Raw genomic sequence first — 15611 nt, 5'->3', positions numbered from 1 at the left:
TAGGGTACGTGTGCACAACGTACAGTTTTGTTACATATGTATACATGTGCCATGTTGGTGTGCTGCACCCATTAACTCGTCATTTACATTAGGTATATCTCCTAATGCTATCCCTCCCCGCTCCCCCCAACCCCAAGACAGGCCCCGGTGTGTGATGTTCCCCTTTCTGTATCCAAGTGTTCTCATTGTTCAATTCCCACCTATGAGTGAGAACATGCGGTGTCTGTTTTTTTTGTCCTTGTGATAGTTTGCTGAGAATGATGGTTTCCAGCTTCATCCATATCCCTACAAAGGACATGAACTCATCCTTTTTTATGGCTGCATAGTATTCCATGGTGTATATGTGCCACATTTTCTTAATCTAGTCTGTCATTGATGGACGTTTGGGTTGGTTCCAAGTCTTTGCTGTTGTGAATAGTGCTGCAATAAACATACATGTGCATGTGTCTTCATAGCAGCATGATTTATGATTCTTTGGGTATATACCCAGTAATGGGATGGCTGGGTCAAATGGTATTTCTAGTTCTAGATCCTTGAGGAATTGCCACACTGTCTTCCACAATGGTTGAACTAGTTTACAGTCCCACCAACAGTGAAAAAGTGTTCCTATGTCTCCACATCCTCTCCAACACCTGTTGTTTCCTGACTTTTTAATGATTGCCATTGTAACTGCTGTGAGATGGTATCTCATTGTGGTTTTGATTTGCATTTCTCTAATGGCCAATGATGATGAGCATTTTTTCATGTGTCTGTTGGCTGCATAAATGTCTTCTTTTGAGACGTGTCTGTTCATAACCTTTACCCACTTTTTGATGGGGTTGGGTTTGCTTTTTTTTTTTCTGTAAATTTGTTTGAGTTCTTTGTAGGCTCTGGATATTAGCCCTTTTTCAGATGAGTAGATTGCAAAAATTTTCTCCAATTCTGTAGGTTGTCTGTTCACTCTGATGGTAGTTTCTTTTTCTGTGCAGAAGCTCTTTAATTAGATCCCATCTGTTAATTTTGGCTTTTGTTGCCATTGCTTTTGTTGTTTTAGACATGAAGTCCTTACCCATGCCTGTGTCCTGAATAGTATTGCCTAGGTTTTCTTCTAGGGTTTTTTATGGTTTTAGGTCTAACATTTAAGTCTTTAATCCATCTTGAATTAATTTTTGTGTAAGATGTAAGGAAGGGATCCCAGTTTCAGCTTTCTACATATGGCTAGCCAGTTTTCCCAGCACTGTTTATTAAATCAGGAATCCTTTTGCCATTTCTTGTTTTTGTCAGGTTTGTCAAAGATCAAATGGTTGTAGATGTGTGGTATTACTTCTGAGGGCTCTGTTCTGTTCCATTGGTCTATATCTCTGTTTTGGTACCAGTACCATGCTGTTTTGGTTACTGTAGCCTTGTAGTATAGTTTCAAGTCAGGTAGCATGATGCCTCCACCTTTGTTCTTTTGGCTTAGTATTGTCTTGGCAATGCGGGCTCTTTTTTGGTTTCTTTAAAGTAGTTTTTTCCAATTCTGTGAAGAAAGTCATTGGTAGTTTGATGGGGATGGCATTGAATCTATAAATTACCTTGGGCAGTATGACCATTTTCACGATATTGATTCTTCCTATCCATGAGCATGGAATCTTCTTCCATTTGGTTGTGTCCTCCTTTATTTCACTGAGCAGTGGTTTGTAGCTCTCCTTGAAGAGGTCCTTCACATCCCTTGTAAGTTGGATTCCTAGGTATTTTATTCTCTTTGAAGCTATTGTGAATGGGAGTTCACTCATAATTTGGCTCTCTGTTTGTCTGTTATTGGTGTGTAGGAATGCTCATGATTTTTGCACGTTGATTTTGTATCCTGAGACTTTACTCAAGTTGCTTATCAGCTTAAGGAGATTTTGGGCTGAGATGATGGGGTTTTCTAAATATACAATCATGTCATCTGCAAACAGGGACAATTTGACTTCATCTTTTCCTAATTGAATACCCTTTATTCCTTTCTCCTGCCTGATTGCCTTGGCCAGAACTTGCAACACTATGTTGAATAGGAGTGGTGAGAGAGGGCATCCCTGTCTTGTGCCAGTTTTCAAAGGGAATGCTTCCAGTTTCTGCCCACTCAGTATGATATTGACAATGGGTTTGTCATAAATAGCTCTTATTATTTTGAGATACGTTCCATCAATACCTAGTTTATTGAGAGTTTTTAACATAAAGGGTGTTGAATTTTATTGAAGGCCTTTTCTGCATGTATTATCATGTGGTTTTTGTCTTTGTTTTTGTTTACATGCTGGATTATGTTTATTGATTTGTGTATGTTGAACCAGCCTTGCATCCCAGGGATGAAGCCTACTTGATCATGGTGGATAAGCTTTTTGATGTGCTTTGTGATTCAGTTTGCCAGTATTTTATTGAGAATTTTTACATCAATGTTCATCAGGTATATTGGTTTAAAATTCTCTTTTTTTGTGTGTGTGTCTCTGCCAGACTTTGGTATCAGGATGATGCTGGCCTCATAAAATGAGTTAGGGAGGATTCCCTCTTTTTCTATTGATTGGAATGGTTTCAGAAGAAATGGTACCAGCTCCTCCTTGTACCTCTGGTCGAATTCGGCTGTGAATCCGTCTGGTTCTGGACTTTTTTTGGTTGGTAGGCTATTAGGTCTCTAAGGACTTGCATTATGAATCTGGGTGCTCCTGTATAGGGTACATACATATTTAGGATAGTTAGCTCGTCTTGTTGAATTGATACCTTTACCATTATGTAATGGTCTTCTTTGTCTCTTTTGATCGTTTTTGGTTTAAAGTCTGTTTTATCAGAGACTAGGATTGCAACCCCTGCCTTTTTTTGTTTTCCATTTACTTGGTAAATCTTCCTCCATCCCTTTATTTTGAGCCTATGTGTGTCTCTGCACGTGAGATGGGTCTCCTGAATACAGCACGCTGATGAGTCTTGACTCTTTATCTGATTTGTCAGTCTGTGTCTTTTAATTGGAGCATTTAGCCCATTTACATTTAAGGTTAATACTCTTATGTGTGAATTTGATCCTATCATTTTGATGTTAGCTGGTTATTTTGCTCATTAGTTGATGCAGTTTCTTCCTAGCATCGATAGTCTTTACAATTTGGCATGTTTTTGCAGTGACTGGTAGCAGTTGTTCCTTTCCATGTTTAGTGCTTCTTTCAGGAGCTCTTGTAGGGCAGGCCTCATGGTGGCATAATCTCTCAGCATTTGCTGGTCTGTAAAGGATTTTATTTCTCCTTCACATATGAAGCTTAGTTTGCCTGGATATGAAATTCTGGGTTGAAAATTCTTTTCTTTAAGAATGCTGAATATTGGCCCCTACTCTCTTCTGGCTTGTAGAGTTTCTGCTGAGAGATCCTCTGCTAGTCCGATGGGCTTCCCTTTGTGGGCAACCCGATCTTTCTCTCTGGCTGCCCTTAAGATTTTTTCCTTCATTTCAACTTTAGTGAATCTGACAATTATGTGTTTTGGAGTTGCTCTTTTGAGGATCTTTGTGGCGTTCTCCGTATTTCCTGAATTTGAATTTGGCCTGCCTCACTCTGTTGGGGAAGTTCTCCTGGATAATATCCTGCAGAGTGTTTTCCAACTTGGTTTCATTCTCCACATCACTTTCAGGTACACTAATCAGACGTAGATTTGGTCTTTTTACATAGTCCCATATTTCTTGGAGGCTTTATTTCTTTCTTTTTACCCTTTTTTTTCTCTAAACTTCTCTTCTTGCTTCATTTCATTCATTTGATCTCCAATCATTGATACTCTTTCTTCCAGTTGATCGAATCGGCTACTGAAGCTTGTACATGTGTCACATAGTTCTCATGCCATGGTTTTCAGCTCCATCAAGTCATTTAAGGACTTCTCTACATTGGTTATTCTAGTTAGACATTCGTCTAATCTTTTTTCAAGGTTTTGAACTTCTTTGAGATGGGTTCAAACTTCCTCCTTTAGCTTGGAGAAGTTTGATCGTCTGAAGCCTTCTTCTCTCAACTTGTCAAAGTCATTTTCCTTTCAGCTTTGTTCCGCTGCTGGAGAGGAGCTGCCTTCCTTTGAAGGGGGAAAGTGGCTCTGATTTTTAGAGTTTTCAGCTTTTCTGCTCTGTTTTTTCCCCATCTTTGTTGTTTTATCTACCTTTAGTCTCTGATGTTGGTGACGTACAGATGGGGTTTTCATGTGGATGTCTGTTCTGTTTGTTAGTTTTCCTTCTAACAGTCAGGATCTTCAGCTGCAGGTCTGGAGTTTGCTGGAGGTCCACTCCAGACCCTGTTTGCCTGGGTATCCACAGCAGAGGCAGCAGAACAGCGAATATTGCTGAACAGCAAATGATGCTGCCTGATCATTCCTCTGGAAGCTTCGTCTCAGAGGTGTACCCGGCTGTGTGAGGTGTCAGTTTGTCCCTACTGGGGGGTGCCTCCCAGTTAGGCTACTTGAGGGTCAGGGACCCACTTGAGGATACAGTCTGTCCATTCTCAGATCTCAAACTCCGTACTGGGAGAACCACTACTCTCTTCAATCTGTCAGACAGGGACATTTAAGTCTGCAGAGTTTTCTGCTGCCTTTTGTTCAGCCATGCCCTGCCCCCAGAGGTGGAGTCTACAGAGGCAGGCAGACAGGCCTCCTTGAGCTGTGGTGGGCTCCACCCAGTTCGAGCTTCCTGGCCACTTTGTTTACCTACTCAAGTCTCAGCAATGGCGGACACCCCCACCCCACCCCAGCCTCGCTGCCACCTTGCAGTTTGATCTCAGACTGGTGTACTAGCAATGAGTGAGGCTCTGTGGGTGTGGGACCCTCCGAGCCAAGCACGGGATATAATCTCCTGGTGTGCCATTTGCTAAGACTGTTGGAAAAGCACAGTAGTAGGGTGGGAGTGACCCCATTTTCCAGGTGCCGTCTGTCACAGCTTTCTTTGGCTAGGGACGGGAATTTCCTGACCCTTTGCACTTCCTGGGTGAGGCGATGCCTCGCCCTACTTTGGCTCACACTTGGTAGGCTCCACCCACTGTCCTGTACCCACTGTCCAACAAGCCCCAGTGAGATGAACCTGGTACCTCAGTTGGAAATGCAGAAATCACCTGTCTTCTGCGTCGCTCACACTGGGAGCTGTAGACTGGAGCTGTTTCTATTCCACCATCTTGGAACCGTCCTCTTGTGTGTCTTTTTAAAGTTGGTTGGCTTGCTTCACAAAACTTAAGAGCCCGGAAATGTTGCACCCAGCAGCATGTATTTTAAGTGGCTTTACCTGCTGATTCTTGCAACTGGGGACATGTAGCTGCAGTGCAATGTGTTTGCTCTTTTTTGTTTTGATTTGTATAAATTTATGCAGTACAAGTATAATTTTGTAATATGCATAGATTATATGTAGTGGTGGAGCTCAGGGCTTTTAGGGTATCCATTACCTGAATAGCATACACTATACCCATTAAGTAATTTATCATCATCCAGCCCCCTTCCACTCCCCTCCCGAATCTCCCTTGTCTGTCAGTCTACATTCTATGTCCATGGGTGTACATTATTAAGATCCCACTTGTGAGAAAATGTGGTATTTGACTTTCTGTGTCTCAGTTCTTTCAATTAAGATAATGGCCCCTAATTTCATCCATGTTGCTGCAAAAGACATAATTTCATTCTTTTATATGACTGAATAGTATTCCTTGTACATTTTCTTTATCCAATCATTTGCTGATGAACACTTAGGTTGATTCCATATCTCTGCTGTTGTGAATAGTGCTACAATAAATATGAGTGCAGCTATCTTTTTAAAAATAATGATTTATTTCTCTTTGGGTAGATACCCAGTAGAGGGATTGCTGGATTGAATTGTAGTTCTATTTTTAATTCTTTGAGAACTCTCCATACTGTTTTCTATGGAGGTTGTATTTATTTACATTCTCACTAATGGTATATAAGCATCCCCTTTTCTCGGAATCCTTGCCATCTGTTATTTCTTGTCTTTTTAATAATAACCATTCTGACTGGCTGCTTCTCATTATTTTCAAATTACTCAATTTCTTTCGAGTTCCATCCAAACCTACACTTTCGGCCCAGGTCACCTTGAATGGTGGCTTATAAGATAATTAGGGAAAAAAATGAATGTACCTGGCTTAAGGTCAGAGTTAGGAGAAAATCATGAGTAATTAAATATGATCTTTTCAAAGAAATGAGTGTTGCTGCTGCTATGCTCATTGTTGAGGAAGTATAAGAAAGTGATTCTGATGTAACTTTGCTGGCAAACTTGAGATATTATAAGTGTGTCCACCTCTTTGGACATCTCTTACCTGGAGAACCCATAAAGTACGAGGATATGTTGTAAAAATGTACTGATAATTTTAATAATTGATTTTTTAAAAAATCCCTTAACTTGATTACAAGCAAATATTTTCCTCCTACATATACAAGTGGCTCAAAATTTATCAGTATTTTCTCTTGGTAATAGCTTCTATTTCTATATTAAACTAATCATCATATTGATCTGAACTCTTCACTAGAGACTCCTAAAGTTGTGTTTAAACAAAACTAAACAGAGACAAGATCTTTACATTTATAGAATAGATGCCAATGTACTTGTCAGGTTAATTAGAGTAAATAGAAAAATTATGTACACATATACACATTAATGTGGGACTTTTACTTCAATTAATTTTTATGAAGATGATTACTTTTGTGGATATTAAAACATATTTACAAATAAAAAATGGAAAAGGAAAATGTGGTACACACACACACATACACACAGTGGAATACTATTAAGCCATAAAAGGAAGGAAATCCTGACATTTGCAATAACATGAATGAATCTGAAGGACATTATGCTACACGAAATAAGCCAGACACAGAGAGACACATAATGAATGATTTCACTTATATATGGAATCTAAAATAGTCAAACTCACAGAAGTGGAGAATGTAATGGTGGTTGCCAGGGGCTAGAAAGGGGAGGAGTGGGGGAAATGGGTAGATGTTGGTCAAAGGGTTATAAGTTATAGGATGAACAAGTTTGGGGAATCCAATCTACAGCATGGTGACTATAGTTAACAATACTGTATTGTATACTTAAAATTTGCTAAGAGAATAGATCTTAAATGTCCTCACCACCACCTCACTCCTCCAACAATGGTAACTACGTATGGTGCTGAATATGTTTATGAATTTGATTATGCTAATCATTTCACAATGTATACACGTATCAAATCCATCACATTGTACATTCTTGAATATAAATAATTTTTTGTCAATTATACCTCAATAAAGCTGGAAAAAATAAAATAGCCACTCTCACTGACAATGCATACAATTTTCTATTTCATCCCACATTTGCTAGCATTAGTTATTAACATGAAAAATAAATCTCTGCTAATCTGAAAAGCAAACGGGTTTCCACTGTTGTTTGAATTTGTGTGCTGTGTTTGTGAGCTGGAATAGTTTCTCACATACATATGAAAAGAAGTTGATTGCATTTCTCTGGTGGGTTGTCTGTGTTCTTGAGCTTTATTAAGTTTTTTTTTCCCCCTTTATATGATAAAGGTAGTATAAACATGATTCCTTGGTCTGTCATAAGAAATTGGACAACATTTTGATTATAATTTTTTGAATGACATCCAGAACTCTCAATTTACTTACGCTGTCAACTCGGCTCACCATTCCCACAGTGATTTTACTGTAACGTCTAGGTCTTTAATCCTTCAAATGTTTGAGAAAATTGACTCTAAAGACAATTTTAATGGTTTTCATATCAGTGTTTACTTCACAATCCACCTTGAATTTATTTTTATGTGCTAAGAATTCAAACAAAAGATTTTCAAATTTTTACTAATTGTCTAATACCAGTCACTCAATATTTTTCTCTCTTGCTTTCTAATATTTTATGATAAACATTTGACTATTGAGGCTTCATTTTTTTTGGAAGGTTTTCTTGGTCAGTTATGAGGTTTTTTTTTTTGTTTGTTTTTGAGACAAAGTCTTGTCCTGTCACCCAGGCTGGAGTGCAATGGCAAGATCTCGGCTCACTGCAACCTCTGCCTCCTGGGTTCAAGTCATTTTCCTGTCTCAGCCTCCCGAGTAGCTGGGATTACAGGCGTGTGCCACCAAGCCCAGCAAATTTTTTTTGTATTTTTAGTAGAGAAGGGGTTTCACCATGTTGGCCAGGCTGGTCTTGAACTCCTGACCTCAAGTGATTCACCTGCCTCAGCTTCCCAAAGTGCCATAATTACAGGCGTGAGCAACTGTGCCTGGCCACTTGTGAGTTTTTAAATAAAATATTTGAATTCATTTGTAGAGATTATCACATTGATGCTTTTGTGACTCTTGTTTCAGCATCTACTATTTTAATTACTATAGCTTTTTATTATGTGTTAATTTTTAAAAAGATATTTTTCATTGTTTTTCTCTAAAATATTTTAATTTTCCACTTTGCTTTTGTTTGTAATAAACATTAGAATAAACTGGTCATGATCTCCCCAAAAACCCAATATGGCAAATATAATTGGAACTATATGAAGCTTGTAACTTTATTTGGAAAAAAATCACACCTTTAGGACATACAGTTATCTCATCCAAGAAATGGCATGCTTCTCCATGAGCTGAGCATTGATAAATGTTTATAGGTATATTTTTCTAATTTTCTTCCTTGAGACTACATACATTTATTATTTGTATAATCCATATGTATATATTTGCTGATATTGTGAGTAGAAGATTTTTACTATATTCTGTTTATAATTAATATGCAGGGAAGTCCTTTTTTTTTGGTATGTTTATCTGGTTCTCATCGTTTACTGGACTCAGTGCTTCTAATGGATTTTCATGCCTTTGAGTTTTCATTCTACAAGATATATTATTATATCTCCTGCCAAAATGAAACTGTGACAATTTTCTCATTTCTATACTCTTTATTTATTTCATATATTATAGCTCTGGCTAGAACTGAAGAATAATACTCAAGGTGAATGGGAATAGCTATTTTGCTTTGTTTCTGATTTTAAAGTGAGGCATGTAGTGGTTCATAATAAGATTGATTATAATTGAAACATAAACTTCAGTATGCTGGACACTTACTGCTTTTTTAGAAATTTAAGAATGTGCTGAATTTTATCAAATGCCTTTTCCATTTTTATTGCTCTTATGCATTTCATATGGTATTATTGTAAAATACCATCTGCCTGTCAAGTATTTTAAAACATTAAATTTGCTAAATATTACCTAGTGTTAGATGTAGGTCAAAAATGCAGAAACAGAGTAGGAAGTTCATGAGTTCTAGAGTAAATCAGGCTTGGGGTTCATTTGGCTTTGCCATTTATTTTAGATCAGTTATTTGACTTCTCAGAGTTTCACTTTCCTCATCTATAAAATAAAGATAATAATACATATCTCAGTAGAATTGTTGTGAAGATTCAAAGAACTAATCTCTTTAAAACACCTACTGCAGTGTGTAGCATGTATTATTAGTTGTTCAAAAACTAGTTTGAAAGTTAAATTATATGATTTACAGTTCATTTTCATCTTTGTTAGGTTTTTGCATCAGAGTGGTATTTGGTAAGTATCTGGCAAATATTACTCAATGTTTGTCATCTTTTCCAGCTTGTGGGATAGTTTATATAGCATGGTGAATGGCTCCCCCTTCAAAAATTCACTACAAGATATATCTGTATGAAAGATTTTTAAATTTCTTTTTAAAATTTTTGTTTTCCTACACTGGTCTTCTCTGCATAGTATGGAAGATTAAAAAATAATATTCTTCAACTATTCTTAGTATCATTACTCTGTGACTCACATTTCTAAATAGTATTATTTCCACACCTCACTTGTATGGTGCTTTACTTCCTTATATTCTCTATATGCCAGGACTACTTTGACTTACTGTGAAGACATGAACCTTTCAGCCTATTCAAAGTAACCCAATACAACCTCCACTTTGAAGGTATACTTATTTAGTAGGTACTTTCAGAACTAAGTGTTGTTTCCAATTGTTTTCTTCGCTTAATTTTTTCTGGTACTATTTTTCTTATTACTCAGATTTGGGGCTGTATTTTCTCTTCTTTTCTTTTTGAAATAGGGTCTCACTTTGTCACCCAGGCTGGAGTGAAGTGGTGCGATCTCGGCTCAGTGCAGCCTCGACCTCCCAGGTTCAAGCAATCCTCCTGCATCAGCCTCCCCAAGTAGCTGGAACTAGAGGTATGCATCACCATGCCCAGCTCATTTTTGTATTTTTTTTTTTGTATTTATTTTTTTTTAGAGATGGGGTTTCTCCATGGTGCTCAGGCTAGTCTCGAACTACTGAGCTCAAGCTATCTGCCCACCTCAGTCTTCCAAAGTGCTAGGATTATAGGTGCAAGCCATTGCACCCAGCCTTTTTGACTGTATTTTTATGTTTTTATGATTATAAATGACAAAGGTCAACATGGTTTGGAAGTTAATGGACTATGAGTAAATTTATTGGAAGGCAGACTCATAAGCGTGTAAGACTGGTCAAGAAAGTGAATGTCAAGAGAAAGAAGGAGGAGTCAATGGCTGAGGGATGCCTATGGTAGTGAAGAGAACCACTAGGAGAATCAAAATCTTTTTCATCTTTCTGCATTCCTCCATGGTGCTACAACACACTCCAAGGCCTGTATGGGAGCAGTTTCCCCAGAGGATGGAGGCAAGTTGATTGAGTTTCCTATTTTAAAACAAAATCTAGGGTTTGAGTTTATTTTCTGAAGTCTGGGGAAGTCTTCATCTTGGTACAAGTATTGTGATAGAGGTAGGTGACAGTGAGGACTGAGGGGCAGCTCAGCTTTCTCTTAGGTGGCTGCAATTCTCTTTTGCAGGTGGGACCAGGAGTACAGCTCTGGGGGACGTTTCCCATTTGCCTTTTTCCTTCTCTTTCCCTGTCTTCCCCTTCCTACCTCCTTTCTCCCAAAATAGTGAGTTGTGGCATTACCAGTCCAGGTATCAGCTCTCTGTTAATCTTCCAGTTCTTGCATTTCTTATTCCAGCCATGAGAAAGAAGGCTAGCACTTTCATTGTGAACCAATGTCATTATGCTGTTTCTCCACATCCACGAAGTTAATGCCTACAGCTTTTCAAATGTTGAGAAAAGAATTAGCCAGGCTACCCTAAGTACCAGGACATAATTATGTGGTGGAGAGTACTAGGTCCAACAGTTACTGTCTGATTCAGTGAAAGAAAAAACTTTTTTTATTACACATATTGTAAAGAAGATGGAACCAGAATGAAGGGGTCTCCTTTATTGTAAGGGTTCTCCCATGTGGTGCCAGTGGCACAGATGAAAGATCATGAGTCCTCTCTATGAATCCCTTGGCCACCTCATAAAATGGTACTATCCAGCAAAATATTATTTAGTAGCAAAATATATTTTAATTGAAAAATCATTTTAAGTAACTGAATAAAAACGTGTACCAGGAACTTTCCCAATAGACAGCAGAATATGTACATTTTGTGAGGGTAGAGCAGCATCTATTTAATATAATTTTTATATAGAAAATACAGGCATATTTAAAAATGGAAAACATGTAAGAAAGTATGTCACAAGGAATAACAAAATATATCACAAAATTAAAAAAGCAACCCCAAGTAACAAGTTTACTAAACAAGACCCAGCACCATGTTGGACTTTCTTTGCATAAGTTCCAGGATGCCCAGGAACTACCAAGGAGAGATGATCCTGCTTTTGGGAGAGCCAGCTGGTCGTGCAGTGGTTAAAACCCAGTCCTCCTTTTCCTGGGGAAAAAAAAAAAAAAAGCAACCAAATAGATTCTAAAGAAGAAATTGAACTGAAGAGCTAACATCTCTTTAGGGGTTGATGAAAACAGGATTGAAAGTCCCAGATACCTGGGCATTATCTGTGATGTTTATAGGGATGGGGGTCATTCTTTGAGATAACTAAGAGGCATGCAGTGCTAACTTATGGAAAGATCTGAGAAGCATCAGACCTGAGTTTTAGTCTTGATTCTGCCACTAGTTTTCTATCTTACAATTCTCTCTTCTGTAAAATGAGAGGTTTGGACATAATGAACTTAAAGGTCTCTTAGTCCACTAAGAATCTATGGTTTTTAGTTATGGTATTTGCTTCGGATCAGTTTTCTGAAGATGTGCACAGAGGTCAGAGGAAACACAATTTCCTTCTGAACCACTGAATTATCTGGGAAAAAGGTCAGGTCAGTCTTATTTATCAGTACAGAAGGTTAAACATTGAGGGATTTAATAGATGCCATAAGGCATTTCTCTACCAGCTGACAATCATGCCAGGAAATTGCTCCATCTGTTAACAAGCCTTTACTGAGCAGTGATTATTGTGCCTGTAGAAGGCACTAGGCATGTGTTTTTGTTTTTTAAAACAAGATCTTACTCTGTTGCCCAGGCTGGAGTGCAGTGGCACAGTCTTGGCTCACTGCAACCTCCGCCTCCTGGGTTCAAGCAATCCTCCCACCTCAGCCTCCTGAGTTAGCTGAGACTACAGGCGTATGCCACCATGCCTGGCTAATTTTTCTGGGTATTTTTTGTAGAGACGGGATCTTCCTATGTTGCTCAGGCTGGTCTTGAACTCCTGGATCCAAGTGATCTGCTTGCCTTGGCTTCCCAAATTGCTGGGATTACAGGTGTGAGCCATCACAGTCGGCCCAGCATACAAACTTTAAGGCACTCAGTCTCATAGGAGAGAAGGAAAAAATTATACGGTAACATTTATTGTTTCTTTCTCAGAAAAGCATTCTCCCCCTCCCACTCTCCTTTCTTCTGGGAATTGCCAGACTCTCTTCCCTTTTACCCAGTTTTTTGACAAAATTACCCTTTATGTTGGTACAACATAATCCAACCTAGGACAGTTCATTGATTCATGCTTGGCCATTGAATCAGTCTGGACCAACCATAGTACACTGGGACAGTGTACTATGTCTCTGGATACTGTGTGGTGACATGTAAAAAATTCTGTAAGAAATTTTGTCCTGGCCGGGCATGGTGGCTCATGCCTGTGATCCCAGCATTTTGGGAGGCCAAGGTGGGTAAATCACCCAAGGTCAGGAGTTCGAGACCAGCCTGGCCAACATAGTGAAATCCCATCTCTACTAAAAATACAAAAATTAGCTGGGTGTGGTGGCGCATGCCTGTAGTCCCAGCTACTCAGGAGGCTGAGACAGAATTGCTTGAACCCAGGAGGAGGAGGTTGCAGTAAGCCGAGATTGCACACTGCACTCCAGCCTGGGCATCCGAGTAAGACTCTGTCTTTAAGAAAAAAAAAAAAAAAAAAAAAAGAGAGAAATTCTGTCCTTCCCTTCCATGTGAACCAAACAGAAGAAAACCACTCTGCAGCAAGACAGAGGATGGAGCAGACCCTGGAAGAGGTGGTAACATGGGAGGTGGAGAGGCACACTTGGCTTTCACGTCCCTAGTCTGGTCCTCCTGATGCTCAACCACTCCTTTGTCTTTGGGTTCCATACAAGGTCCCTCTATTGGGATGATAAATCCTCTTCTTTGCTTAAACTGGTTAGAGTTTTAACAAGGATTACAGCATACGGAGGAGGAACCTGCCTGGTCCTCTGGGTTGCTAGTTAGCCTTCCCTTGAATGTGGGCTACACCTCTCAGCTTAATTTGCCATTATTTTTCTTGGATGCCTACATCAAACTTTTGCATAAAAATCTAGATCTTGTTTTTCTTATTAATGTACAATATTTTCATACAAGCTAATAATTATCCTTTCCTCGATCAAGAAAGAACTCCTATGGACAGGTTTTAAATCACGCAAACTCTCTCTGGACTTCCTCTTCTTTATCTCAAAAATGAAGAGGTTGAAATATAAAATCTAATATTTATAAGAAAGTACTAAATACTTTTTTTGAGTCACTGTTTTGTTTTTTTTCTCTTTTTTTCCTCTTTATTTGGCTCTCATTTTCTTAAATTCAACTCTGCTGTCAGGTAAAGGTATAATCTTGGCAGCGTCTTAATATATTTGTCCATTTCAAATTTGCTGTTTAGGGTTCAGTTTATTTTTTCTCTTTTTGCAGAGATGGCATACACTTGAGATGATGTGAGGAAATTCACTGGCATTACTGTAATTGCTTTTTTTATATTTGCAAGTTGACTTTGACATTCCAATCAAAATAACAAACCAGGAAATGAAAAATAAAAGTTGTTTTCAGTTAACTGAATTTTTCTCACTTTAAGAAATGAATATGAAAATACCCATTTGTTTTTAATTAGTCCTATATGATGGGGGTAAGTGTACATAATACAAATCTAAGTGCAGGGATGTATATTGAAAGTCTTAAAATAGCTGATAATATTTCAACATTGCAACATTGGTGAGGACAATGTTTGAATGTTGAAAATATTTTATCTATGGTATGGCACAATATGGCTGATGATTTTACTGATGTTTAAAAATATATAAATGATCTTTTAACTATTTTTCCCTTTGACTTATTTTTGTGATAGTATTTTTAAACTATAATATGTATCTGGTCAGAAATGAGAAACCAATGAAGAAACATATTTTTACATAATCATTTTGTAGTCAATGAAATGCTACGTATATAAACACTAAAATATAAAACAAAAATATTTTACTTTAAAATAAACATTTCCTATCAATTTAATATGATTTTTATTGTAATGAAGAACTTAAACATCCATTGGGTCATTTTCAATAAAATATATTGTCTATTTATTTTACATCCTTGCATCTGTAGGATGCAATCTTCTGTTCAAGAAGATGATTTATTTATTTATATAGCCCATTTTTTCTTTTTTTTAATTGCAAAAAATGTGGAATGCTTCAAAAATTTGTGTGTCATCCTCTAGCATGGGTCATACTAATCCTCTCTATGAAGTTCCAGTTTTAGTATATGTGCTGCTGAAGTCAGCACAAGACTGCTTAAGTTTGAGACATTCTTGTTTTATTTGTCAATCCTGAACTAATATTTCTTAGCTTTGGTTTTAGTTCAAATTTAGAGAGCATGTCTCAAAATGGATATTTTCACATACAAAATACTTACAGTCAAACTAGATAGAGATAACTTCTGGCTCTTATGACAATTTACTTGAATTTTAGAGTCTTCATGTTACAGGTGAACATTAGTTTTTGGTTATCTTACCTGGAACAGTTATGTCCTGTCCAAGAAGAAAGACAATGACATCGGTTTGGTCTTACACATTTTCCACCGTTTAAGCAGGGAGACTGGCAAACAGCTGGAATAAAAAGCCCACACATTTATTTAATACTTAGCAATCCTGACAATATCCATAAAGGCACATAGGATAAGATTTGCCTCTACTTCCTGCAGCAGCCACTGCTGGTCTTCATATACCGTTAGCATTATCCATTTCTGCTGCTCTGCTTGACCTCACATCCTTATGTGGTACTACCTCCCTTTTTCCTTCCAAGCTGGTCAGTTTTCATATTTAAGTCCCAGATTAAGTTCTATATACTTATTGAAGGCTTTGCTGATCACTCCAAGTCCACTGATTTTCCTCTTCTCTAATCTTTTTTTATTTATGCCACCAATCTGACACTTTGAGCATTTTGAAGTATAAATTTTGTTTGTTCAATTAGCTTGTACATTTCTTCCTTTTTTTAAAATTTCTTGCCACTGACTTGAAGCTCAAGACTGTAAATTCCTCAAGGGAGTTAGCATTGAAC

At 37.9% G+C, this 15611-nt stretch overlaps 1 protein-coding gene and 1 non-coding gene across 2 annotated transcripts in view; both read right to left on the bottom strand.

The window, feature by feature from the left end:
• Window positions 1-10379: 10379 nt before the first annotated feature.
• SVEP1 (sushi, von Willebrand factor type A, EGF and pentraxin domain containing 1) overlaps window positions 10380-15611 on the bottom strand; it is a 225919-nt gene continuing 220687 nt past the window's right edge. Inside the window, exons 47-48 of the mRNA XM_050761409.1 lie at window positions 15067-15160; window positions 10380-11697 (exon numbers count right to left, since the gene is read on the bottom strand). Of these exons, the coding sequence (XP_050617366.1) occupies window positions 11676-11697; window positions 15067-15160 (116 nt within the window). The 3' untranslated portion in view covers window positions 10380-11675. The remainder of the gene's footprint in view (window positions 11698-15066; window positions 15161-15611) is intronic.
• Window positions 14732-14838, bottom strand: LOC126938233 (U6 spliceosomal RNA). The gene has a single exon (XR_007720044.1). It is a non-coding gene; the product is annotated as a U6 spliceosomal RNA (small nuclear RNA).

This window comes from Macaca thibetana, chromosome 15 (genome assembly GCF_024542745.1).
Source record: "Macaca thibetana thibetana isolate TM-01 chromosome 15, ASM2454274v1, whole genome shotgun sequence".
Lineage (NCBI taxonomy): Eukaryota > Metazoa > Chordata > Mammalia > Primates > Cercopithecidae > Macaca > Macaca thibetana.
Note: the sequence above shows the minus strand (reverse complement) of the source record. Positions and strands in the feature narration are given on the sequence as shown.